General features: G+C 38.5%; 1 protein-coding gene across 1 annotated transcript in view; it reads right to left on the reverse strand.

The window, feature by feature from the left end:
• Nucleotides 1–349: 349 nt before the first annotated feature.
• Nucleotides 350–25400, reverse strand: part of LOC126473486 (lysophosphatidylcholine acyltransferase) — a 700767-nt gene continuing 675716 nt past the window's right edge. Inside the window, exons 6-11 of the mRNA XM_050100562.1 lie at nt 17421–17558; nt 8652–8777; nt 5437–5593; nt 5184–5282; nt 4904–5045; nt 350–2663 (exon numbers count right to left, since the gene is read on the reverse strand). Of these exons, the coding sequence (XP_049956519.1) occupies nt 2536–2663; nt 4904–5045; nt 5184–5282; nt 5437–5593; nt 8652–8777; nt 17421–17558 (790 nt within the window). The 3' untranslated portion in view covers nt 350–2535. The remainder of the gene's footprint in view (nt 2664–4903; nt 5046–5183; nt 5283–5436; nt 5594–8651; nt 8778–17420; nt 17559–25400) is intronic.

Below are 25400 nucleotides of genomic sequence, written 5' to 3' on the forward strand. Positions count from 1 at the left end.
CTAAAGGTCTGGGGTTCACTTCCCAATCAATCCTATGATTTTTTTCTGTTGTTTATAACTTCCTTTATCCTTGTAAATTGTTTGTTAATGTGAAAAATGCCAAATTGCACCAGGATTTGAAGCACATATTAAACCGTAGGGTTCCCATTTACTTATGGCCTGAAAATCTTCACACAGTTTCAGAATTGGTTCGCCTGGTAATTATGTGAATAGGGTACTAATGCATGCTGGACACTGAGCCCACTTTCTGGACACAAAAGTATCACTGCTCATGGTCTAGCATACCAACAACCTTTGAAAACGTAAGTACAAATAATAATAATAATAATAATAATAATAAAAAAAAAAAAAAAAAAAAAAAAAAAAATATGGCATTTTGCATGGCCATTTTATGGTTGTGATCCTCAATTCAAAGACTGGTTTGATGCTGCTCTTGATTCTTTATACAGAACACATATTGAAGCTGCTAACTGTTAGGTATGTGAAAATATTTGTAGAACCATTCAAATTTTATACAGGTGTTCTGTAAAATTTATGGCAAAAAGAGGCCATTATAGCACAACTAGGTTTTGCTTATAATCATCATTCCACTGCCTGAATGAACTAAAATGTGAGTTAAAGATATGATAATGGAAAAAAGAAAGCAGAGTTGGCTTAAAAGGTGAAGCACTCGTCCTGATGAGAATATTCACTATTTTCGACAAAATACCCTGAAATTGATGTAACATTATAGTTTTGTGGCAATATCATACATGCAGATGAGGATCACATCTCAATAAGATGTGCCAATGCTACAAAGCCATTATATTCTCCTACAAATGTGTATAATTCAAAAATAATTCAAGGTAAACACAGAGGAATTATGTTGATTAAAATGGCTATTGTTCAGACTGCCATCTATTTCCATTGGCTACAGAATAAAATGAATAATCGTTTGCAAAACCAATTTCATTATCTGATATACAGAGTCATTAGTTCTGGAACTGATCAGTAATGCAAAAGTTCTGCGAGGTTCACAGGAGAGCTTCTGTAAAGTTTGGAAGATAGGAGATGAGGTACTGGCAGAAGTAAAGCTGTGAGGACGGGGCGCGAGTCGTGCTTGGGTAGCTCAGATGGTGGAGCACTTGCCCATGAAAGGCAAAGGTCCCCGATTTCGAGTTTCGGTCCGGCACACAGATTTAATCTGCCAGGAAGTTTCAATACAAAAGAAAGTGTGAATTGTGAGCACAAATTCATATGGGAGCAGAGTAGAAACGTTGCTCTGCCTTGTCATATGGACATATTTGCAGCTGTGTTAAGAAATTAAACTTGAATGACTGGAGAACTGCAGAGGATTGGCAACTTGGGGCATACTTTAGAAAGTGAACACCAAGAATGAGTGGAAGGGCACAGAAATGAGTGTATATTGATCATTCTGAAAAATGTTAGCAATCCAATATGCTTGTGTACAGTATTATGTGATGACTCACTTTTACAGAGGAAGACTGTTGGAAAGCTCAACTAGAACTTGCTGGTCCCAAAGTTTGAAATACCCTAATAAGACCAAGTGTCACTACTTACATGCCACACATTAAAATAATTACAGATATTAAATCCTTACTTCAGTAGTACTAAAATTTTATATGAAGTTAACGAGCCATCAAGCTGCATGGCATATGTACTAATCCAAAGATAAATATTTTTGTATATAAAAAACTATTAGTGTATAAAAGGTTTCAGCTGCAGTAAAAAAAATAATTTATTGCTTGTAGCTCCATTGGAGTTTTTCAGACAAATTCAATTAATTATGGTACATCAGCAAAGACTTGTAATTACACGACTTGTTTTTCATAGCCAATTACATCATCTTTGCGACAAAAAATAGTAGCATAATATGCAATATGATGAAAGTCTGTTCAGCAATACTAGACCCTTCACATTATCTACTGATCAGAATTTAGTGAGAAACAATCATTTGATGCATAAAAATACAGAGTTACACAAAACTGTTTTTCACAAGATTCCACCTTCAGTATGATCACGTTTATGTAACATTTGCCAATGAAGTTTTCTAAAAATGCAGAACTCCATGCTTCTGAATGATAAGAAGAGAACACAAATAAATCCAGAAAAGTATATGACAGAATATGCTGTTATAAAACTAGACTCAAAATATTCTGAATAATATCCTACTATTGCTGTATTTCACTGTACATTAGCATTTCTCTGAATATCACATCATAAAACACAGGAATGAATTGATTAGTACATTATTCAGTCACTAGATTGGTAACATTTGTGCAGATTCTCCAGTACCTTTACACAGATCTGTTGGTAATGTACACTGTATTCATCCCCACAAAATGGCAGTTGAACCTGTCATGTTAATGTCTTACATACAAGTCCTTGTAACATCCAGTTTGACAACAGGCAAATAACAAAACTGCTGACTCCAACCCACTCACATGTGCAGTGAATTATCTTCAGTCTTGCAGTCATTGCCACTGTCACTGTCAGGCGTAGTCATTATTCACTAAGAGCCACATTACATTCTGTTCATTCTGTTTTACTACTTCCTGTACTCAATAGACATTCCGTGCTCAAACTGTTCTTTAGATTCCACTGGTTACTACTGAAGAGTCCTGTGCAATCCGACTTGTGCTGCAGAAATTTTGTAAGTTCATCTGAAACATACAAAAGACAATGTTTGTACGATTTTTAAACAAACTTTAACAGAAACTACATTCATTAGCTTATGCTGTAAACATGTTGATTTGCTGCAGACACATGGATTCATATATTCTTAATATTATGCATTTCAGCCCCTCTGTCCTCCTTTCCAAAGGAAGTAGCACTAGTGAGGAAAAGTTTTTCTTTTTGTGTGAGGGTTGGCAACACCGAGTGGTAGAAGGGACTTCCCTGACAAGACTGAGCATCACAGGAACATGCGAGTACGTAAACTCACATTGTAGTATCCAGTTGCATGAAAGACGTCAAATCCCGCCGAGTGTGCTCTGTTTGCTGTAATCCGCTTCCTACTTGCGGCAGGTCTACTTGCAGGAGTAACACCTACTGAAATTTTTTTGCAAATTGAAATAGTTTATGAGAAAGATGCTGTAAACTGAATATGTGTGTATGTGTGTGTGTGTGTTTAAGTGCTGTAGGGAGTTCAGTGGTGGCAGAACAAATGTTCATGATGAACAGAGGAATGGAACAACATCCATTTCGGCTGATGAGTTGGTGCAAAAAAATCAAGGAAACTGTTCTTGAAGACTGCCAATTGACAGTGGGTGAAATTCCTATGATGTTTCCACAACTCTTCAGAACTCTCTCAGAGACACTCTCAGAAGTGCTAGGATATCAGAAACAGCATGCAAGATGGGTCTCAAAACAGCCGACAGAGCAGCACAAGAAAAATCAGGTCAACAGCTCCCGCAAATTTCTTTAATGACTTGAACTGGAAGGTGAGCATTTTCTGAGCTCTACTGTGACTTGAGATGAAATGTGGGTGGCTTGTTACATTTCTGAAACAAAAAGGTAGTCATCACAATGGCATCACACCAATTCCCCAGTTTCTAAAAAATTCAAAACCACAATTTCAGGCAAAAAAATCATAGCCCCAGTGTTTAGGGAATGAAAAGGCATAATTTTGGTCAAATTTCTGCCTCAGAGGGAGACCAATGCACAACAATATTGTAAGATCCTAAAAATCTCAAAAGGAGGGGAATGCTGATGGGGGGGGGGGGGGGTGCTTGTTGCATGACAACATCCGTACCCATGCACCCCATTAATACATACATGCTCTTGGACTCATTTAGTCGGGATGTTGTGAGCCACCCCCATATTCCCCTGATATGGTGCCTTCAGATTATAATCTTTTCACCTCCCCAAAGGCACATGTGACTGGAATTAAATTTTCACCTGACGAGTAGGAACAGGAGGTGGTTCTGAAGTAAGGGAATGTGCTGGCAGGAAAGTTCTTTGAGGTGGGCGTAAAGAAACTTGTGACATGGCTCACCACAAGCATTGAACAGGATGGTGATTATGTGGAGAAAATAGTCAACAAGTGTAACAACAGCATTCTGTAATTTTTTTCAAATATATTTTTCTAAAAAAAATATAAAAATCTAGTACACTTACTTTCTAAACATGCCCTGTATAAAAACAAGTTATCCAACAGGAACAGGATTTAAAAAACACACACATTTGACTATGGTATAGCAGACATCTTTTTCTGTTTACCCCCATGGTTGATGATAATATTATCAACACGTATAATAGCAAAAATAAGTGAATGCCTGTGGAAGAGGAAGAATTACATCTTCACATGGTCAACCTCTCTTCCAATGACAACTATGGAGAAATATAGCTATCCAGGGAATCAACATTGCAGTAGTGAAAATGTATGCAGAAGAATAATAACAAACAATAATAATTTCACGGCGGCCTTAGTGGCTTCTTGTGGCAGACAGACAGTAAATGCATGAAAAATTACATGAAAAATATGACTACTGTCTCATAGCAATATATTTTATTAACCAATCTACATTCTGAAGTACAGTTTCTCCTTCAAAACTTCTTATTATGGAGGATCCAAAGCCACAACCATAGCCTTAGCTAATAGCTGTGGAATTCAAACCAATTAAAATTACTGGAAGCCTGAAATGATTTTATTACATCAAATCATTGCAAGAGAATGTGTTTGAACATTTTGCCATTCTTCCGTCATTCACTTTTCAGTTAGATATGAAGCCTATTAGTACAAAAATATTTGATAAGGTCATATAAAACATTTATTCTCTTCCTCTGGTCAAATGCCTCATTTGGCTTCATTTATTTTCCTGAGTGAGTGGTGACCCATATTTCTTCCTGTTATAATACTGTATATAACTTGAGGTGTATGTAGATGTGAGCTGACACTTACCGTGTGAGATATGAGCTTTGCCAGTCTTGTCCAGATGGCTGCAGAGCTGAGCTACCTCCATGGGTGCCATACCCAATGTATGTTGCAGTACACCAGGCAGATCTGACTGGCTTAAACTGCCATCTTCCCCTGAACCAAACACCTATGATACAAAAATTACAGCTTTAGACACTACCATATCCTTTGCATTTTTATAAGTCTCACATTAGTGGAGATTGTAGGTCAGTGCATTCAAAATAATCCATTAAACTTTTGTCAGGAAATATCAGAAGAAAATTACCTGGAAAACTATAGGGATAATGTCTGATGTTTTCTTTGCCTTTGATATCACCAACACTTCAAAAATGTATTCCCTGACATCAATGACTCCAGAGGATTCCTGCAATGTATTTTCAATTAATCATATAATCTTAAATGAGAGTTGTATCACACTGTAGCTATAGTGTCAAAACTCTGATGGCTCACATATTAAGCATTTAAGTATGATAAAATGATGTATGTTCACAGGTGTTTAATATAATGATTCTATTCACCTTATCGTATAGGCAGAAGAGCTGCTGAAGATGACCATCACTGGGCTCTATACCGAGTAACTTTGCAAATTGCTTATAGGAGATTTTGCCACCTTCTTTGCTGAAAAGATGCCTGTGCTCAGACAGAATCTTTTCTTCAGCATCTGAATTCACTAACCTGCAAAGCAATTAAAAAGGATGTTAATTCACACAGAATTTTCTTGAAACTAACGTGAATTCAAAATTATGATTGCAGTTCTTTGTTGATATAACAATTACTGTATATCACAAGGTCATCATTTCAAAACTTTTCTTTTCTGCCCATGAAAGCTTCAAAATGACAAAATTCTTGCAAATGCAGAAGTAAGGACAAAAATAAGATGTACCACAGACACGGAATGTACATTTATCTTACATAACAACTGTGGGACAGCTAATACTAAAACATAAATGATGGTTTTGGAAATTCTTTTTTCATAAGTAATCACGTTTTTCATAAATTGGGGGACAAAGCAATACACACTTAATAAATAATGGAACACTTGCTGAAATACCCCATAAGAAATGGTCTGGCATAAGATGAAAGATATTGGAAAATGGAGATGAAAGAGGCTAGTCACAAATGTGTGAAGAGGAATAAATTTGAACTACATGGTGAGGAATATATAAGCAGATAAGCAGAGGAATGAACTCTTGAGTAGAGGGAAAGTTAAGGGAAGTAACTAGAAATTACAATGGAGGGAGAAAAAAAGGAGGTAAGGAAGCAAATCTGCCTAGTTCATGTACAGAAAACAATTATAATTAATCCTAATGAATCTAACTGTGGCCTAGTACAGCTATAACAACCTTTGATGATCTACCTTTGAAAAATAAAATGTTTGGCAGACAGTAGAAATAAGTTTCCATGCAGATTCAAGTTGTTTCAGTTTGCTAACTCTGTCCATACTATGAATCCAGTTTTGAACTGAAGTAAGTTTATGACTATCTAGAATTCCAACTTCTGGTCAGGCATTGACATTTTGTTATAAAACTTCCTGGCGGATTAAAACTGTGTGCCAGACCGAGACTAACTCGGGACTTTTGCCTTTCGCGGTTAAGCGCTATTTCTGCAAGGTTTGCAGGAGAGCTACTGTAAAGTTTGGAAGGTAGGAGGTGAGGTACTGGCAGAAGTAAAGCTGTGAGGATGGGGCACGAGTCGTGCTTGGGTAGCTCAGTTGGTAGAGCACTTGCCCGCGAAAAGCAAAGGTCCCGAGTTTGAGTCTCGGTCCGGCATACAGTTTTAATCCACCAGGAAGTTTCATATCAGCGCACACTCTGCTGCAGAGTGAAAATCTCATTCTGGACATTTTGTTAGATTGCTTACTGGCATGTACTTTCCGAGTATTCGTCCAGAACATGTACAAAAAAAGGTGATGAAATAGGTTGTAATGTGCAATTTTTTATCAAATGGTATTAATTTATTCAATACCCGTATAAATAAATGCATACTCATGTAATATATACAACCATGAGGATATTATTGTATAAAATACAAATCAGTTAATATAATTAAATACTTTAAAGAACTTATCATAATTACTCTTATGCAGAGCATAGGCCTATTCATAGTAATAATACATTGTTTTGGAGGATAATTTAATAAAATTCTCATATGCCTAATTATTTTCCACTTCTATCTTTTGACTAGACAATTAATGACACATAACTAGAGTTAGTAAATTGTAATGTTTAATGAGCCTTGTATAACACTTTGAATTCTTCCCAAGACCACAGTTCCTTGCAAAGACTGGCTATTTACCATAGTCTCCTCCTTTACAATTAATATTGTAGAAATACTTTCTTTTACTTCCTCAAAGAAAGTGCAAATAAAAGCAATAGTTGGTGCCATTGATCCTCCTCCTCCTCACATTAGCTGCACAGCATCTGACTCATTCAGAACTAGTGCCATTCAACAAGTGGATTGCTGGGCCCTATATACATTCTGATCATCATTGACTGTGGCCATGCTCATGCAGACTGCCTACTCCCTATCTGACTGAGCCTTTACTTATAACCTTTCTGCACTAAAGCATTTTATACTTAACAAAGGGCACATTCATAACTCGCTGCCTCTTTATAATTCTTAATATTTCTGTGTTTGCAAATGAACTCTACCTTATTGAGAAGTGTACATGCAAACCTTTCTGCGCAATGTTCACACACCAGCTTGCTCATTGGTCACCAAGTACAGTACTTCCTCCTCATCCTCCCCTCCCCTCCCCTCCCCCCCCCCCCCCTGCCCCAACCTCTCCATAAAGAAGAACAGTGAACTCTGGATGCACATGGACTAAGTTCATTATATCCCCTATGTATAATTTCATTCCTCAACTCAAAATCTCCTGCATTAAATGAACTCTTCCCTTCCCCCCCCCCCCCCCCCACCCCCACCCCCCACCCCACCTCCATTTCACCCGTAATTTGTACATTACTCACCCAACAATTACATTGTATTCTTTATCTTGGATGTTATTCCACTATTCCAATCAAACTGGAACTCCTTTGTTAGAGTATGAAATAACTCGTGTAAGAAATGATTGCAGAAATAGTAAACTGTAATTCCCACTGTCAGAAAACAAGTACCTTATGCTTAAAGTATTCTGACCTTGGTTCTCTCAGGATACAAGTGCTTCAGACATAATAGGTAACTGTCCTAGAGCTGAGCAACCATATCCTTTGCTCCAGTCTTCAGTTCTTCAAGTTATGATGTAAATGAAGAACAGCTTTCTTTAAGGCCAGTAAAATCTCTGAGTCTACCTTCATCACATGATCTGTAGCCTCTGTAAACTAGACTGTCCACATTCTCTCCTTCATAGGTCAGATCCGACCTGACAGCTTACTTCAATGACTCATCTGTTTCTCTTCCACCAAATACCATCCACTGCTCAAATTTCCATTCATGAACTGATCTAAAAATTAATGATTGGTATTCTTAATTTATAATCCTGAATCAGTAAATAATTGGAATGTAGCCAAATGTGGATTCTAACTGTGTTGTAACTCGATTATGAATAATTTGTTCTTTGACATTGCATTCGTTGTGAGAGTGGCCTATGAAATAAGTAACTTAACTGATGGGGGCAACAAAGATTAAATGTTAAGTATCAGTTTAAATGGAATGAGCATTAACTAATAAAACATTGTCACCTACTAAAAAGCTAATTAACAGAAACAGAAAAAAAGTTTCTTTAAGTTCTTACCCAAGCCGTCCCCTTAGCTTCTGAACTTCAAGCAAGCCAGCAGCTCCTGGTATATTGAGCCTTTTAGCTCTTGTTATAAGACGGCAATCATCATATGTATAATCTGACATGGGTATGCCAAGAGCCCTGCCAGAAAAAAAATACAATTATACATTTAAACTTGGGAATCTGAGAGGATCAAAGATTCAGAACCTTTACAATGTTCAACAGACAAAAAGAAGTAAATTATAAAATTGTGCAAATGAAACTAAAACAGAGAAAAAGGATAAAGGGAGATTAGTGTTAAGTATACCAGTGATTATGAAGTCATTCAAGATGGAGCACAATCTGGGATTGGGAAAGGATGGTGTCTTTTTCAAAGGAAAAGTCCCAGCATTTGCCTTAAGCACAGGAAAGCTAAATCTGGATGACCAGATAGGGATTTGAGCTGCCATCCTTTGGAATGCAAGAAAAAAGAAAAATTCATGTCCTGCACACAGTAAGGATATGCCTTGAGCAAAAGATACGTCCTCACACTAAGGATTGGCTGAGTCCCTCTGCCTATTCTGTACAGATGGCTATCTAGGCTACCTGCTGGCTGTCACTCAGTGCACTCTGAGTACTGCTGACATCCTCAGCAGAGGTTGAGAGCACTTAATATTCACACATGCGAGGTGTTTTCAAATATTTTTATTTCTACAGCTTCTTTTATAAAGTTATCCCAAAATCCCTTCATTCTCATAATGACAGATGTTTCATCAAATAGAATTTGGTATCAATTTTCTAAAGTATGTTGTGCCACGGCTGATTTTTCAGGGTATCATAGGTATAAGCACCTCTTGTGTTCCATCCTGGGTTGGTCCACAGCGCACACTGTTTGGAGAATGTAGTAACAGCCACACTACACAGCTTACAGTACCCACTGTGGAGCAATGCCGGACAGAACAAAAGAGTTGTTCTGCATACGCTATCCTAAAAAATCAGCTATGGCAGAACATGCTTTAGAAAAATCGACACCCTATTCTATTTGACGAAACATCTGTCATTATGAGGATGAAGGGATTTTGGAATAAGGATAGCATTGTAAAAGAGGCTGTAGGAATAAAAATATTTGTAAATGCCATCAACCAGGAGGGCGGTTTGCAATTCAGCATAGCATGAGACCCGGGCATTGGAAGGTTGAAGCGGTTGCAATGAATGCCATATCTGGTGTGGAAGGGAGCGCCAGTGATTTCACAGCCAGCAGCGTGGCTATATAAGAGTGAATCTGTGGTGTCACAGCAGTCATTTACCATTTGACAATGATCAAGGAGATCTTGTTTGAAAGCTTGAGGGATTTTAACCACCTGATGCAGCCGGAAGCCTGAGAACATTTCACTAATTCATATTGCCACGAGACCATGCATTCATATGTATCCAAGTCTGCAGTGCAGTGCAGTTCTGTGATGATGGTTACAATTTAGCATTGCATGGGTTCCAGAGGCTGCAAAGTTGAACTGGTACAAGAAATCTGGAGACATTGCACATTAGGGTGACCCTTAATTTTCAACTTTCTTAAGTTCAGCTCCCACCCTCTCATCTTGCTCCATTTACGGAATCAACAATATGTGAAAAATTTAACTCAGCCAAACAACTACATGGCAACCCCTAATGACCATGAAGTTCTAACATTTTCACACAAAAGTCTTTTTTTTTTCAGATGAAGTGAATTTTTGGTATTTCCTTTGACATCACTTCTAAATACAACTCATGAAGTAAATAATGTCAGTTTTCTTTCATTTAATCAACATGTGATTCTTATTTCCAGTGGGTTGTGATTCGCTATTGCTAAAATGCACAGAATGTCATCATGGTGCATTATTTTATGTAATTCAACACAAAATATTCACAAACTAATTGGAAAACTGGCAGAAGCCAACTTCGTGGAAGATCAGTTTGGGTTCTGGAAAAGTGTAGGAACACACTGAGCAATACAGAACCTATGACTTATCCTAGAAGATAAGCTGAAGTAAGGCAAATTTCTACTAGATTTAGAGAGAGGTTTGACAATGTCAGCTGGAATACTTGCTTTCAAATTCTGAATTGAATTAAAATGAATTTTATTTGATCCTGTAAGATTACATTGTGGACAGTAAATGTACATGTAATACAGGACATGTCAAAGTAGCAACATTCATCATCACTTATTTTTCTACCCCCTTCAGCTTACATTTTTACATCATTGATAATGAATAACAATATATACAAATTTAATGGCATAAGTATTCTGCAACACTATAAAACTCTTTTTCAATGAGATAGTCTTTAAGTTTCTTTGGAAAGCCATTGTCAAGTACACTATCTTGCAGGTAGGCAGACTTCTTAGTAGTCTGATTCCAGAGTACTGGGGCCCTTTTTCTAACATTGCCAGTTGGTGGGGTATGCTCCGTTCTTTATTCTTCCTTCTTGTATTGTGGGTGTGTACACTAGCATTTGTAATCCAGTCCTCACTACCTTTTGTGATGTATATTATTGTCTTGTATATATACAATGATGAAAAAGTTAAGATACCTAACTTCTTGAAACAGTTTCTACAAGTTTCAGAGGTCTTTCTTATTAAAATGGTCCTAACTGCGTTTTTGTGAAGGTAGCAGGAACAAAATGCAAGGAGATAATATTTATTTACAACAAACCATGCTGTGATTCTCAGAGTTGAAGAATATGAAAGAGAAACAATAGTTGAGAAGGCAGCGAGAGAAAGTTGCATTCTCTCCCCAATATCATTCAGTCTGAACACTGAGTAAGCAGTAAAGGTACCAAGGGGAAGTTTGGAAAGGAAATTATGGTTCAGGAAGAAGAAATAAAAACTCTGAGGTTTGTCGATGACGATGTAACTCTGTCAGAGATGACCAAGGACTTGGAAGATCTGTTGGCCAGAGCGTATGGGGTGTCATACAGAAGTAAAGATGAACATCAACGGAAATAAAACAAGGATAATGGAATGTAGTCAGGTAAATCAGATGGTGCTCAGCTAAGTAGTTTCGAAAATGAGATGCTAAAAGTAACAGATTAGTCTTGTTATTTGAGGAACAAATTAAATGACGATGATTGATGTAATGAGGATAGATAATGAAGACTGCAAGTAGTAAAAAAATCATTTTTGTAAAAGAGAAATTGAAATGGTATGAAATCTTTTCTGAAGGTAGTTACTTTGAATGTAACCTTGTACTGAAGTGAAACATGGATGACAAACAGTTTAGACGGGAAGGGAATAGAAGCTTTTGGAAAGTGGCTCTACAGACGAAGGCTGAAGATTAGATCAAATTACTACTGAAGAGGTAGTTTATCGAACTGTGGAGAAAAGAAATTTATGAAACAACTTGATTAAAAGAAGATACTGGTCAATAAGACACATCTTGAGGTGTCAAGGAATCATCAATGGAGGGAAGTGAGAGTGATAAAAATAGTAGAGTCAAATCAGGGCATTAATACAGTAAGCAGGTTAAAATGGATGAAGAGGCTTGCACAGTATAGACTAATGAGGAGAGCTGCATCAAACCAATCTTTGGATCGAATATCAAGGAAGCAGCAGCAGCAACAAATTCATACTGTTGTTATTGTTAGATAATTTTATTCTGCAGCATGGACCACTTCTATATCTGAATGGCAAGGGTTGTTGCCTTTGGTGCAGACAGACAGGTACCACCTCTGAATTTTATGAGGTAGAAAGGTCTGGAAAGGGGTCCACTCAGCCTTGTGAGGCCACAGAAAGAGCTGCTTGAATAACATGGCACTACCCGGTTCACTTACTTGCAACAACAGTTGGAAGTACTGGTGACATGATGGTCACACATCTGACGATCATAGAATGCTCCTTGTACTGCCTTGTAGGCAGCACTCAGTCAGCCTGACTAAACAGGCCTAAGGCCTATCAATAAGTGGCATTAATGCTTTTTTTCTATTTTATAACATTGTATTTTTATAATGTTATGTGCTTGGTTTACTTAATTTGTAACTAAATATGAGCTTGTCTTTCATGGCTGATTTTTCAACCTTTGTTTCAAGCAATTTGCACTGATGGTGCGAAGGCAGTTCTGTGACAAGTTCTTCCTAGACTTATAATATCTAGTCAGCTTATTCAGCTACTGCATTACCCAAATTAATAAAAAAATAAATAAAAATAAAAAAATTTAATATTCTCTTCTGTATGTTACGTTTCCAATAAAACCATTGAAGCCAAGCCACTCTCAAAGTAGTAGGCTTCAAATGTTTTCTTCAACAATTTAACAGTTTTAAAGCTCACAACAAAAGGAAGTACAGCACTAGTAATACAAACATTGTCAAATTTTTGGTTAAAATTCATGAAGTCCTACAAGAGGAATGGTGCTGGTAACTTAACAGACTTTACAATGAATGAAAAGTTTTGTGCAACCAGACGAGGAAGAAGAGAGATCTTATTAACACGACTAACATGCTTGGGAATAGGTGAAAACAGGAGGATATAAGTATTTCCTGAAGCTTAAATGCTGAAAAAGATGTCCAACCTCCATGTCTGGTGTATATCAAAATGGAACAATGTGTTGCCATTTATCGGCATTGGTTTGGTGGTTAGTTGGTTGTGGGTTAACGAACTGAACAGCAGCAGCAGGGTCATCAGTCCCTTGGTGCACATGTAGTTCATCTGGAGGTAGTGAAGCCTGCCAACAATGCATTGTGAAGATGAAAGCATGTAGGTATGATAAAATATTGAAGGCAATGCTGATCCCATTGAGAAATAATTTACTGAGAAATATATGGATCAGACCGGTATGTAAGTCACAGCAGACAAGGGGTGTCCCAGGGCTAATCCATAGCAAGAGAAACCTCAGCCGCATCCAACCCCATCAACACAATTACAGAGCAAAGAATGCCTTACAGTCAGAAATTTAGAACAGTGAGAAGGGTAAAATGTACTAGGTATCAGATAGACTGTCAGTAATAAATACAAGAGGACAAAGATGTAAGGGGAGAATAGGTGTCCCTGGGGCCCTGCAAACAACAGTAGTCATCCCACCCAGTCATCCAACCCAATTCATTAGGGATTAAAGAGCACCCTCTTATGAACAGAGTGATACCCCTAAAATGTAAAATATGGTATGGTAGATGGAGCGGCAAACTGCATTTAAAATCAATTAAAACAGAGTAAAAGAGGGTTGGAAGAGGGACAGCTGGGGGAGGAGGTAGGGTCGAATGTTTTCCCTGACACAGAATGCAGCGGGAAACGTCCCAACCCCAAGCATCCTGCTGTCACCCCAATGGTAGTTTAAAATATTTTATCTTAGAATAAAAACCACTTCCATCGAGAAAAGGGAGAACCAGTTCAACTGTCTGCAAATCATCTTTAAATATTAGAGGCAAAGAATTCGGGAGACCATGCTTAACATGGAGAGCCAGTAAGAAGGAGCATTCCACCAGAATATAAGCTAGTGTCTGTAAGACTCCAGACCCACAATGTTGGGGTTGCTCATTTCATACAATAAAATTAGGGTTTAAGCTGGTATGACCATTGTGGAAGCAACATACAACAGTGCATTCCTTCCAGGAGGAACAGGAGGAGGAGTGCCAAAGCAGCAGTAGTCTCCTCAATAGTGTGGAGTTGAAAGGATAGTAGCCCACAAAATGTTGCTTCATCTCCGAGTGTGCAAGGACCTTATTTGTACCTGGAAATATGCACCTGGGATCATCAAACTGAATACGGGGCAAGTAATTGCTTCTCTAGCCAAATGGTCAGCCAGATCATTCCCTCGAATATCCAAATGACGTGGGATCTGGAGACAAACAACTGGGCAGGAAGTATGGTTAAGATCAGGGAGAAGGTCATGAATAGCAGGTATCACAGTGTGACAAGAGTAACAATGATCAGTGGCCTAGAGGCTGCACACTTAGTCACTGCAAATTAAAATACAGACAAGGGAGGCTTAGTTAACAAAATGTAGGGCTCTGTTAATGCTATTAGGTCCTTAAAAACACTAAACATTCCCAACAACAAATGTAGTTCCTGACCAGGGGAAGATGTAAAAGCGTATCACATTCTATCCATAATTTTAGAGTTGTAAGTGTAAATGATGGTACCACCCAGATACTCTTAGAGAACTGAAAGGAACAGACACCAGAAAGTCGGAGGCATAATGAGCTTTAGGACCATGGAATAGAGCTGTTTTAATTTGTGGCTTGAGTACCAACAAAGGGGACAGGAGCAGCTTTCAACTGGTAACCCCACACAAAGGCGTGTGTCAAGGGGTTGATGCCCTTGTATGCAAGAAGAATGTGATACATTGGATAATGAGGAAAGTATAGATGGTTGAATCAGAACAGCCATTGTGTTGGTTCAATCTGGTACATTTCATGAGAAAATATCCACCTTGATGCCATGTAACCCACTCTTGTACTCTCTCCATGGGCACCACCAAGCTACAGAAAAGGCTATCTGGCATGACGGTTGTTGCCTGGAGTACTGATGGCCCAGGAATAAAGGCATACACACCTTGGCATGTGTGGAGAGCTAACAGCTCAGGCATCAGAAGTCGAACCCTTTGTTGTTGGGAAGTAGTATGTGCTACTTCACGGCCTTCTGTCCCATTTTGTCTACGCTACAGAAAAAGCTTTCAAAATGGAGAACAGACTGAGTAGGGGACAAAAATTACTTCAACTGACAAGTGATGCATGAGAAATGAATGGAGATGTTGATGAGAGAAAGCAGAACCTATGGAAATAGCTGGGTCAAAATCAGAGGCTGCCTCCACAAGAAGGAAAGAAAAGTAATGACAATTGGAAATGCGAAAAGATATGGGAGCTACAACAGCTCAGGGCCCTGTGCTCACCAAACAAAAAAGAAAAAAAGACTGCTTGTCAATATTGCACACACAAAAAAAAAAAAATGATAAAATCAATCAATAAAAGCAGTGATGTAGGTGACAACAGGAAAAACTATCTGCCAGTGTTCAGCGAAGATCAGCAACAATAATAAACACAGAAGCACCTCCAGAAAGTCAAGGTACTTTGCTCTTCTTTTATTTGGGATAAATTTATAGGAACAAGACACACAGAAGACAGACATAACTTAGCCTTACTGACCCTCAAAAATTAGTGCCACACTGTGATGAAGAGCTGCTCCCAGCATTCGCATCTGTTGAAAATGTTGATGGCATGGCAATGATAGTAAAATTTCAAGATAAAGAGCAATTGCTGGAAGTGCCTGACATCTGAACACCTGCAGGAGAAGAGAGAGAGAGACATTATTTTTACTGATAACCAATTAAATTCTGTTAAGCAGCAAAAGTTGACTGAAGTGTGCCTCTAAAAATAAAAATAAAGAAATTGTACCTTCCTTTCGGTCATCACATTTAGTGTAATCTTTCTTTTTTTTCTTTTGGTTCTAGTTCATATCACTGATGATGCAGCTTCTGTTACAGGTGTGATCCTTTTAAAAAGATTTACAGAAGCCTCAACACAACTCTTTAAGAAAATTTACCATAGCTAGCAGCAAGAAGTGTCCAATGATATCTGATCTACCATTTGGTTTCTATTGTATCATCACTCCACATACAAACAAAACGATCATTATTGAGAACTTTGGTGGCAATACAGAGAACAGGGTATCATTCAGTGATAAGTCATTCTAGGTGGATGACAAAGGCAATTTGTGTATTCAAAATATATTTGTTTCAAGACCAATTTCACTTATCTCATAGGGTGAAGAACTCTTTAAGAACAATAGGTATTTTTCTTGTTCTTGCAATTAAAGTCATTTATTATGATTTCCTATTCATAAGCCAATTGATGAATTATCAGAATACTGTCCTGGAAATCAGTGTGGCTGCTGCGAATTACATTTTCAACCATATTTGCTACTCTGTTCCTGAAACTGTCACTCTATTCTTTGTGATAATAATAATGATGAGGATGATCCAGGAAAATATTGCAGAAGTTATGTTGCAAGCAGCCAAAGGTGAAAAAGAGGAAGAAGAAATAAAATTGACTAAAGAGGTACAATTGGCATGAATGTTAGCTCAGAACACTTTGTAGCAAGTGCTGCGGTATCCTTGAATGTGTGTCTATAAATTTCTTTCAGAATTAAAAAGGAAATAGAGGAGAAGGTATACCACTTTTGAAGGGATTTAACAAATGTGTATACTATTTTCCAACTTCATCATTTTTGGGGATCACCTAGCAGCTGTCAGACTGATCAGAAATTTTACGCAAACTTTTTTTTTTAACAGCATTAGGAGTGGGAGTAGCAAAATTTTTCCTTCTGGTAAATTACCTATAACTATGGGCCGTATATCACAATGCATTAGCACCAGTTGCATTACATCTGAGTATGTAAGGGCTTACCAGGAGTCCAACATATTCATTCCCACTTCACAATGGCCATGGAGTACTTGATTGAAAGCTATAGCATTTTTATCATTTCAAGCAGCTGGATACTTGAGAACATTTTATCTGATGTGAGACTATGTTTACTCTCGTTCAGTTTATGGACAGAACTTCCTGTATCTCACAATGTCCAGTCATAATGGAATCTGCAGTAGTTTCACTGACCCCACTCCCAGATGCATGCACTGCTATGCAACATGTTATAATGGATGTAGTCAAAGTTTTCTTAGTGGAATGTCTGTCCATCATTTGTGAATAATAAGATAATTAAATTGCACAAGACATATATGGTATTGTGTGCGCGCACACACACACACACACACACACACACACACACACACACACACACACACACACACACACACAAAAACTGAACAATGACTGAGAAATATTCACCTTGCCATTAATTTCCGTACATTATTGGCGTAAAGTTTGGGATCTCTCTTCTCATCTTCATTTGGATGGTAGACAGGCAGAAATTCTATGACACAGCTACTGTGAACTTGTGTGAGAGTAAGCCACAGCAGTTTTAACCTGTGAAGCAAGCAACATATTATTTCAGGGTTACCCATAATGTTAGAAAAGGATTTACACTGTACAGAGAGAAACTGTTTATTCATCCATCACAAACTATAAAACAATTATGTATCTCCTTTAAAGTTGTGGCAAATGGGCAAACAGAAATTCACAATTTCACATGTTATAAAAACACATTTCACTACCAGTAACAGTATTGCCACTTTTCTTTGAAATATATGATAAATGTAGCCTATACAATTTACTTTTAAGTATAAGATATTCACACTTTGTACATCTTTGTTGCCATGCTATCTTATATAATATAGAGTGAAACTGACATAAAAGAGATACGATTTGGGCTCAAAATGCAGCTGATGATGGGGTAACTACAGTTGTGACCAATGTGAAATTTAGCAAGAATGGATTGCACTTATAAAATGGGAAATGAGTGTAGAAGTTTATGTTAGTCTCTTTTCAGTCTGTTTGAATCCTTCATTCTCACTGATTCTCTATTCACATAAGCTTGAATTCTTGCAATCCTTGTTGCACAGATTCTGTATGACAATGGCATTATATTTTACCAGCTGTATCTATTTTTTGCGTATGTCATTTCCACACCTGGTACATGTGAGCCTTGATAACTGATACCAGCTACATTGTGCATGTCAAAAGTAATGAAGCGTGAGAGAAGAAAGGGAGATAAAGTTTACAGTAAGAATACAAACTAGATATGCTCTCAGTTAAGAAAATATCTATCCAAAATGATAAAACGTAGAACTGTTTTGAAGTATACCAATTCAAATAGAGGGACTGATAGAAACTTGTTATTTCTTGTACGTTTCCATACCTTCCCAACTACAGAAATATGTAACACTTTCAAACTTCAGCTCCACCACAGAGGGCCACTAACTCTCCTGCTACACCCAGGACTCCCAGATTTAGTGAGCTTCAACTATCCAGCAAAAATTGCTTGAACATCATGGTCTTTCAGCAGAGTCAGCTCCAAGATGCAGAATGATTAGTTTTTTACTCAAGTGTAAGAATGAACTTTGGTGTCCCCTTCCTACAGACAACAACATTTGTCCTTCTGGCAGGACTTCACATTACTGGCAGAAAACTCTTCCATAAGCAACCATTTCAAGTCTCTCTGACAATAAACATTGTGTGGAGTTCAGAAGTGAGCCCATTGCCTCAGCTCCCAGCTGTAGACAATAGCAAGCATTCTTAACTCACAGAATCTAGAAACATAACAGAAATTCCCCCAGATGCTTTATTGACAACTAGAATAAAGGCTCAAGGTTGGTTGTCAGTTGGACTAGACTCAGGTAAGCAACATTGAAATCGATTTCTTTTACTTTGGTAGTGCCACTAATTTATGGAGGGGTATGTAATACTAAAAAATATTTAACTTTCATAAAAGCAGCGAGTTCAATATACGAGGGTTGGAACTTAAGTAGTGGCAACTATTTGTTCACAACCGATACAAAAGAGTTACATGTTTGAACCTGTTACTGTCCTTCAAAGTAGTCACCAGCATTGTGTAGAACCCATTGCCAGCGATGTGGAAGGCGTAGTATACCGATAGCAGAGCCTGTTCTGTTGATGGTGCGAATGGAGCGGTCGAATCTCTGGAACAGTTCTGAAGCGAATGTCACGAAGTGGTTCCTTCGTCTTCGGAATCAAATCAAAGTCACAAGACCTAAGTCCGGGGAATATGGTGGATGGTACAGTACTTCCGAGTCCCATTGACCGAACAGAGCAGCCACAGCTTGCGCTGATGTGCCCGCGCATTGTCGTGCAAAATGATGGTTGGGTTGCACAGAAAGTGTCGCTGCTTCTTTTGCAAAGCTGGTTGCAGGTGATGCTCCAAACATGAACAGTAATACTGTGCATTGATGGTCTGCCGTGGAGGAATGTAATGCGTTAGGATAACACCATCACAGTCGTGCACGAGAATCACCATAACTTTAAACTGCTCCATTCGCACCATCAACAGAACAAGCTCTGTTAACGGTATACTACGCCTTCCACATCACTGGCAATGGGTTCTACACAATGCTGGTGACTACTTTGAAGGACAGTAACAGGTGCAAATGTTTAACTCTTTTGTATTGGTTGTGAATAAATAGTTGACACTATTTAAGTTCCAACCCTCATTACTAAGACAAAGCTTTTATTGATAGTAGACAGAGAAGTGAGCATTTTACAGCACAGTCAAACTTTTTCATCCATAGTAATATAACAACAATATTATTTTCAAATGGAATTGTGTTTAACAGGGTTTGAAACAATGAATGATACAATGATGTAATATTTGTCAAACATAGGAATACATGTACAATTATACTATATTTGCTTAAAAATGGAGATGGTACTGCACTGTTCTGAGACACTTTGGCCTCAGATTTATCCCTTTTTTCTTGTTATTTTGAACAATTCTTTTCATTACATCATTTAATCTTTTTTTCATGAACTATTTCATAGAATTATCACCTAAATCCATGTCATTGAATTTCTCAGCATCTAAAAATTGTAAATTGTAAATGAACTTAAATCATGATTTTTCGCATCTACAAAACAAAAATATGGAACTGTAGAAGTAACAGAGTTTGTGCCCAGATTGAGATCACGTTAATAATTGAACTGTGACTATTAAATGTTGTAAGTGTAGCAGAAATGTAACAAAAGGCCTTCGAGTGTGTGCACAAACTCAATGGGGTGGGTACACATCAATTGTATTTGATTGGTAAGCAAAAACATACGTATCACATTAGTGTAACTCAGTTCTGAGCAATTAAATGGGTTATGACAGAATCACCGGAAAAAAAAAATGTTATTCCAACACTGATAAATGACATGTCTACAATGTAGGAAAAGACAGATTGCCACTTATTGTGCAGCAAGTTGCAGACAGGCGCAGTTAAAACACACTTACGTAAAGTTTCTCAGCCACAGCCTTTATCAGTAAAAGTGTACAGGTGGGAGGAGAGATGAACACTGTATGGTGGAGAGCACGGGGACTGGACTGCTAACAGGTGCAGCATTAGAAGATTGTGGGGCAGAGAGGTGGGGAGAAAAGAAGCTAATTGGAGAGTTGCAGGGAAAGATGGGTGGATATGTTGGCAGAGGGCTGCAGATAAACAGGGTGGGAGATGAGAATGGGGAGGAGATAGTAAGACAGAGGGAGGTGGAGACTGCTGGGTGGAGGATGTGGGGACAGTATGTTACCATAGGTTGAGGCTGGGATTATTACGACACCCAGGAATGTGTTGTAAGGATAACTCCCATCTGCACAGTTCAGAGAAGCTGGTGATGGAGGGAAGGATCCAGGTGGCTCAGGTAGTGAAGCAGCCATTGAAGACAAGTGTGTTGTGTTCAGCTGCATTTTGTGCCACAGGGTGATCTACTTTGCTCTTGGCTACAGTTTGGCAGTGACCATTCATCCTGGTGGACAGCTGGTTGGTATTCATACCAATATGAAAAGCTGTATAATGGTTGCAGCAGAGCTGATTAATGACATGGCTGCTTTCACAAGTGGCCTGGCCCCTGATAGGATAAACCTGTGCCAGGACTGAAATATGAAGTGCTGGGTGGGTGGAGCAGGCAAGTTTTGCTCCTGGGTCTTCCATAAGGATATGATCCTTGAGGTAAGGGGTTGGGATTGGAAGTGGCATAAGTATGGGCAAGGACATTGTGAAGGTTGGGTTGGTGGTGGAACACCATGTTAGGAGGGGTAGGAAGTGTATGAGGCATGATGATAGGTAATCGAAGCCTTGGCAGAAGATTTGGTTCAGTTGTTCCAGTCTGGGGCAGTTCTTGGTGATGAAGGGAACACTCCTTCATGGCTGGTTCTTGAGGGTGGTGGGAGGATTGTGGGTGTGAGGGGAAGTGGAAAAAGAGATCTGTTTGTGGCCTAGATCTGGGGGATAGTGCCTGTGTATGAAGGCCTTGGCAAGACCATCATACTGAGCAAGTAAGTTTTTGTCACTGCAGATACACTGTCCCTGGGTGGCCAGGCTGTATGGATGGGATTTTTTGGTGTGAAAGGGATGAAAACAGTCAAAATGCAGGTACTGATAGTGGTTTGTGGGTTTAATGTGGACAGACGTGCACATAGAGCCATTAGAGAGGAGAAGGTCAACATCTATAAAGGGGGCATGCTGGGTTAAGGAGGACCACTTGAAGCGGATGGGAGGGAAGCCGTTGAGGTTGTGAAGAATGAAGATAGGGTGTCTTGGCCCTGAGTCTAGATCATGAAGGTATCATCAATGAACCTGAACCAGACTAGGGATCCAGTGTTTTGGAAGCCTAGGAAGATCTCCTCTAGATGGCCCACAAGAAGGTTGGCATAGGAGGGTGCCATGTGTGTGCTGCAGATTTGTTTATATACCTTCCCTTCAAATGAGAAGTAGTTGTGGGTTAGGAAAAGGTAGTGAGGTGTATTAAGAATGAGGTAGTGGGTTTAGAGTCTGAAAGACATTGGAAAAGTTAGTGTTCAACAGCGGTAAGACATTGGGCATAAGGTATGTTGGTGTGAACAGTGATGAATAGGAATCCAGGAGGTAAAGGGGTGAGTCAGTGAGTGAAGTGGTTGGTGCCTTTGACATGGGAGATTAGGTTACGAGCAATTGGTTGGAGGTGTTGGTCAGTGTGGGCTGATATTCTTTCAGTGGGGGCGTAATAACCCACCACAATGTGGGCATCCACAGTGGTTAAGTTTGTGGAGCAGGTAGAAGGCGGTTTGTGGGGTGTCATAGGGGTGAGGAGGGAAATAGATTCAGGAAAGATGTTTTGGGAAGGGCCTAAGGCTTTAAGCAGGGACTGTAGTGCGTGTTGGACTTCTGGGTTGGGATCACTCTGGCAGGGTTTATAGGTGGAGGAGTATGATAACTGGCAGAGGCCTTCTACCAGATTGTCACTGCAATTCACTACAGTAATGGTGGAACCTTTATCTGCAAATAGAATCATCAGATCATGGTTTGCTTGGAGGTTGTTTCTTCTACTGAAACATTGGTGTCCTGAGGGAGGGATCTGGGGAAGAATGGTGAGGTTCAGTTGGAGGTAAGGAATTCGGTATTCCTGGAAGGTGACCAATGGGTGGTTACATGGGAGGGGGGGAGGGGGGAGGAGGAAGGATCACAATTGGATGGTCATATAAACTGGAAGAGGCACGGTTCAATATTGGGTTAAGGGTGGTTTTCCTTGGAGGGATTTATGGCAAAAAAATGCTTCCATTGCAGGGACTGGAAGAAGGAGAGTAGTTTTTTTGACAAGTTCAGCATGCTTAAATTTGGATGTAGACTTAAAATGCCTATATGATGAATTGGCTAAGTTAAAAACTGTCTCTGCGTTATTACAATTCAGAGTGAAAGTACCTGTGTCAATGTAGACTCATTCAATCAATACAGAAGGTCTAAGAACTTGTATAAATATGCAAATGGCATCAGAGAATCAACACCTTACTTACAAAAACTAGCAATAAGTTAACCATAATGTGTGAACATGAACACATCAAACATGAAAACACTCATGGGTGCCTGAAATCAGTGAACCTAGCACTGAAAACTTCTGCAAATGAAACCAGAAAAACGAAAGTAAATAGAGAGAATAATTCAGACAAAAAAAACTCAGCAATATGTAATAGTATTTGTAGACAGCTATGGAAGAAACATTGCACACAAACTGAATGATTTAGTGTCTCCTTTACTGCTTTTGATGTAATACAGCCAGGAGAACTCTTCCGGCAGTGCTACAGAACCATAGCTCCCTTAATGAACTCTCAAACAACAATTTTATTACAATTATTGGAGACAGTAATAATTTTTGCAGAAATGAGGACTTTCATGCTATAAGGTGCTTATCTGAGTGGTACTGGTACTTTAACAGTTGGTACTTTCAGCTCACATAAAGTCATTAGTATACCACTTAGATATGACTTACCAAAAGACTCACATGTAAATAAGGAGACAGAGAAAATTAACAGACAATTTATGATGATCAGTGTAGCTTTCAAAAAAGTAGTGTTTGTAGAACTACTGTCCTCAAGACAACTACTCACAAAACATGGACAGCACTACAAAACTTTTCTAAAGTCCGATATTAGTAACCTGTTAAGTAAAAATGGAAAAAAAACAATGGAAATCAGTACCAAGGACACAATTTCACAAAACCCACCAAAGACCTATCAATCCACTCACAAAGATACCTCTACAGGAGAACATCTAAATAACAACCAAGATGGGACCTGGAAACCATAATCTGTAACAACAGTGAGCCCACTCAGGACAACAGCAGCAGCAGAGCCAGATCCAGCCTCAAAATTAGCACCAACAACATCTACACCTGTAAGTGTATGCTTAAGACCAAGGCTGAATACATCTAAGAAGGGGGATTTTTCTACCCTCCTTTAAGAAAGGAGTAACCATAGCATCTCCAAATGAGCTTGAGATCCACAAGCTGTCAACGAATCTTGTCAGTCAGTTAAATGTAACAAGGTTGTGTCTAATAAATTTCATCAATGTACAATGCAATCTATAAAAAATTCTTTGAACTAAAAGTTTATTTTCAAAATATGCAGGAACTAAAAGTAAATGACTTATGTATTTTAATTAGAAATGGAAGTGATCTGTCAGATGCACAGATATTGTGTTGAATGACCAATTCATGAGGTCTCTTGAAATAGAGAGGTTGGGTTGTTTGGAGGGAGAGTCCAAACAGTGAGGTCACTGGTCTTATTGGATATAGGAAGACAGGGAAGGAAGTCGGCCATGCCCTTTCAAAGGAACCATCCTGGCATTTGCCTGGAGCGATTTAGGGAAATCGTGCAAAACCTCAATCAGGATGGCCGGACGTAGGATTGAACCACCGTCCTTCCAAATGAGAGTCCAGTGTGCTAACCACTGTGCCACCATGCTCAGTTTTGATATAGAAAGTGATCTGTTAACATAATTTAGACTTGAGTCACTTTTCAAGAAAAAGTTTTAGAAGTGGAGGGAGTGGTGTATGTGTAAAAAATGACATTACTGCCACACCACCAGACAAATGCAATTCCCACAGTTTTGAAGAAGAAATAGAACTGTCAGGCATAGAGCTTGCACACTTGACTGTTTATATAATAACAGTTTGCAGATCACACTATGGCAACATGAGATGCTTCTACAAAAATCAAGCATTAGTGATAGAAAAATTAAATGAAAGAAAATCTTATAGTATTTTAAGATGTAGTGATTTTAACATTAATTTTCTCTCAGGAGACACTAGTCATATATTATGAACAACTGCAACCTTGATCCGATGCTCAATTCCCTACTAGGGTAACAAACTGTAATATCAGTTGCCTGTACCAAGTAGCCAGTGACATCAATTGCACAGTATCCTCTGTGAATTTACAGTTCTCAGACAGCAATGCACTAATTAGGCAGGTTAACTTGCCAATGAACATGCTTCAACCCAAAAAAATGTATGATAACCTCCTCACACAATAATTAAATAAAAACAAATTATTATGAACATTGGTACAGGAAAACAATGTTCAAGTGACATTAATCTAAAAATAAATGGAAAATCATTCTTCAGTAAAAAAAGAAACAGAAGATGCCGTCAACCACTATCTAATAAAAACAGTTGAAAATGTGACTGACGAACTCAAGAATAATCATCTCTTGTCTCCTAAAATTAGGATCAAATTTATGCCGTGACACATTATTCTTAATTCCAACATCAAAAACGGAGATACAAAAAAAATAATTCATAGGAAAATGAACCATTGGCTCACATAATAAATGCCTCATTCCTGGATGGCACATTTCCTGGTTAACTCAAAACTCCAAAAATCATACCTGTTGATAAAAACACACA

This window comes from Schistocerca serialis, chromosome 4 (assembly GCF_023864345.2).
Source record: "Schistocerca serialis cubense isolate TAMUIC-IGC-003099 chromosome 4, iqSchSeri2.2, whole genome shotgun sequence".
NCBI lineage: Eukaryota > Metazoa > Arthropoda > Insecta > Orthoptera > Acrididae > Schistocerca > Schistocerca serialis.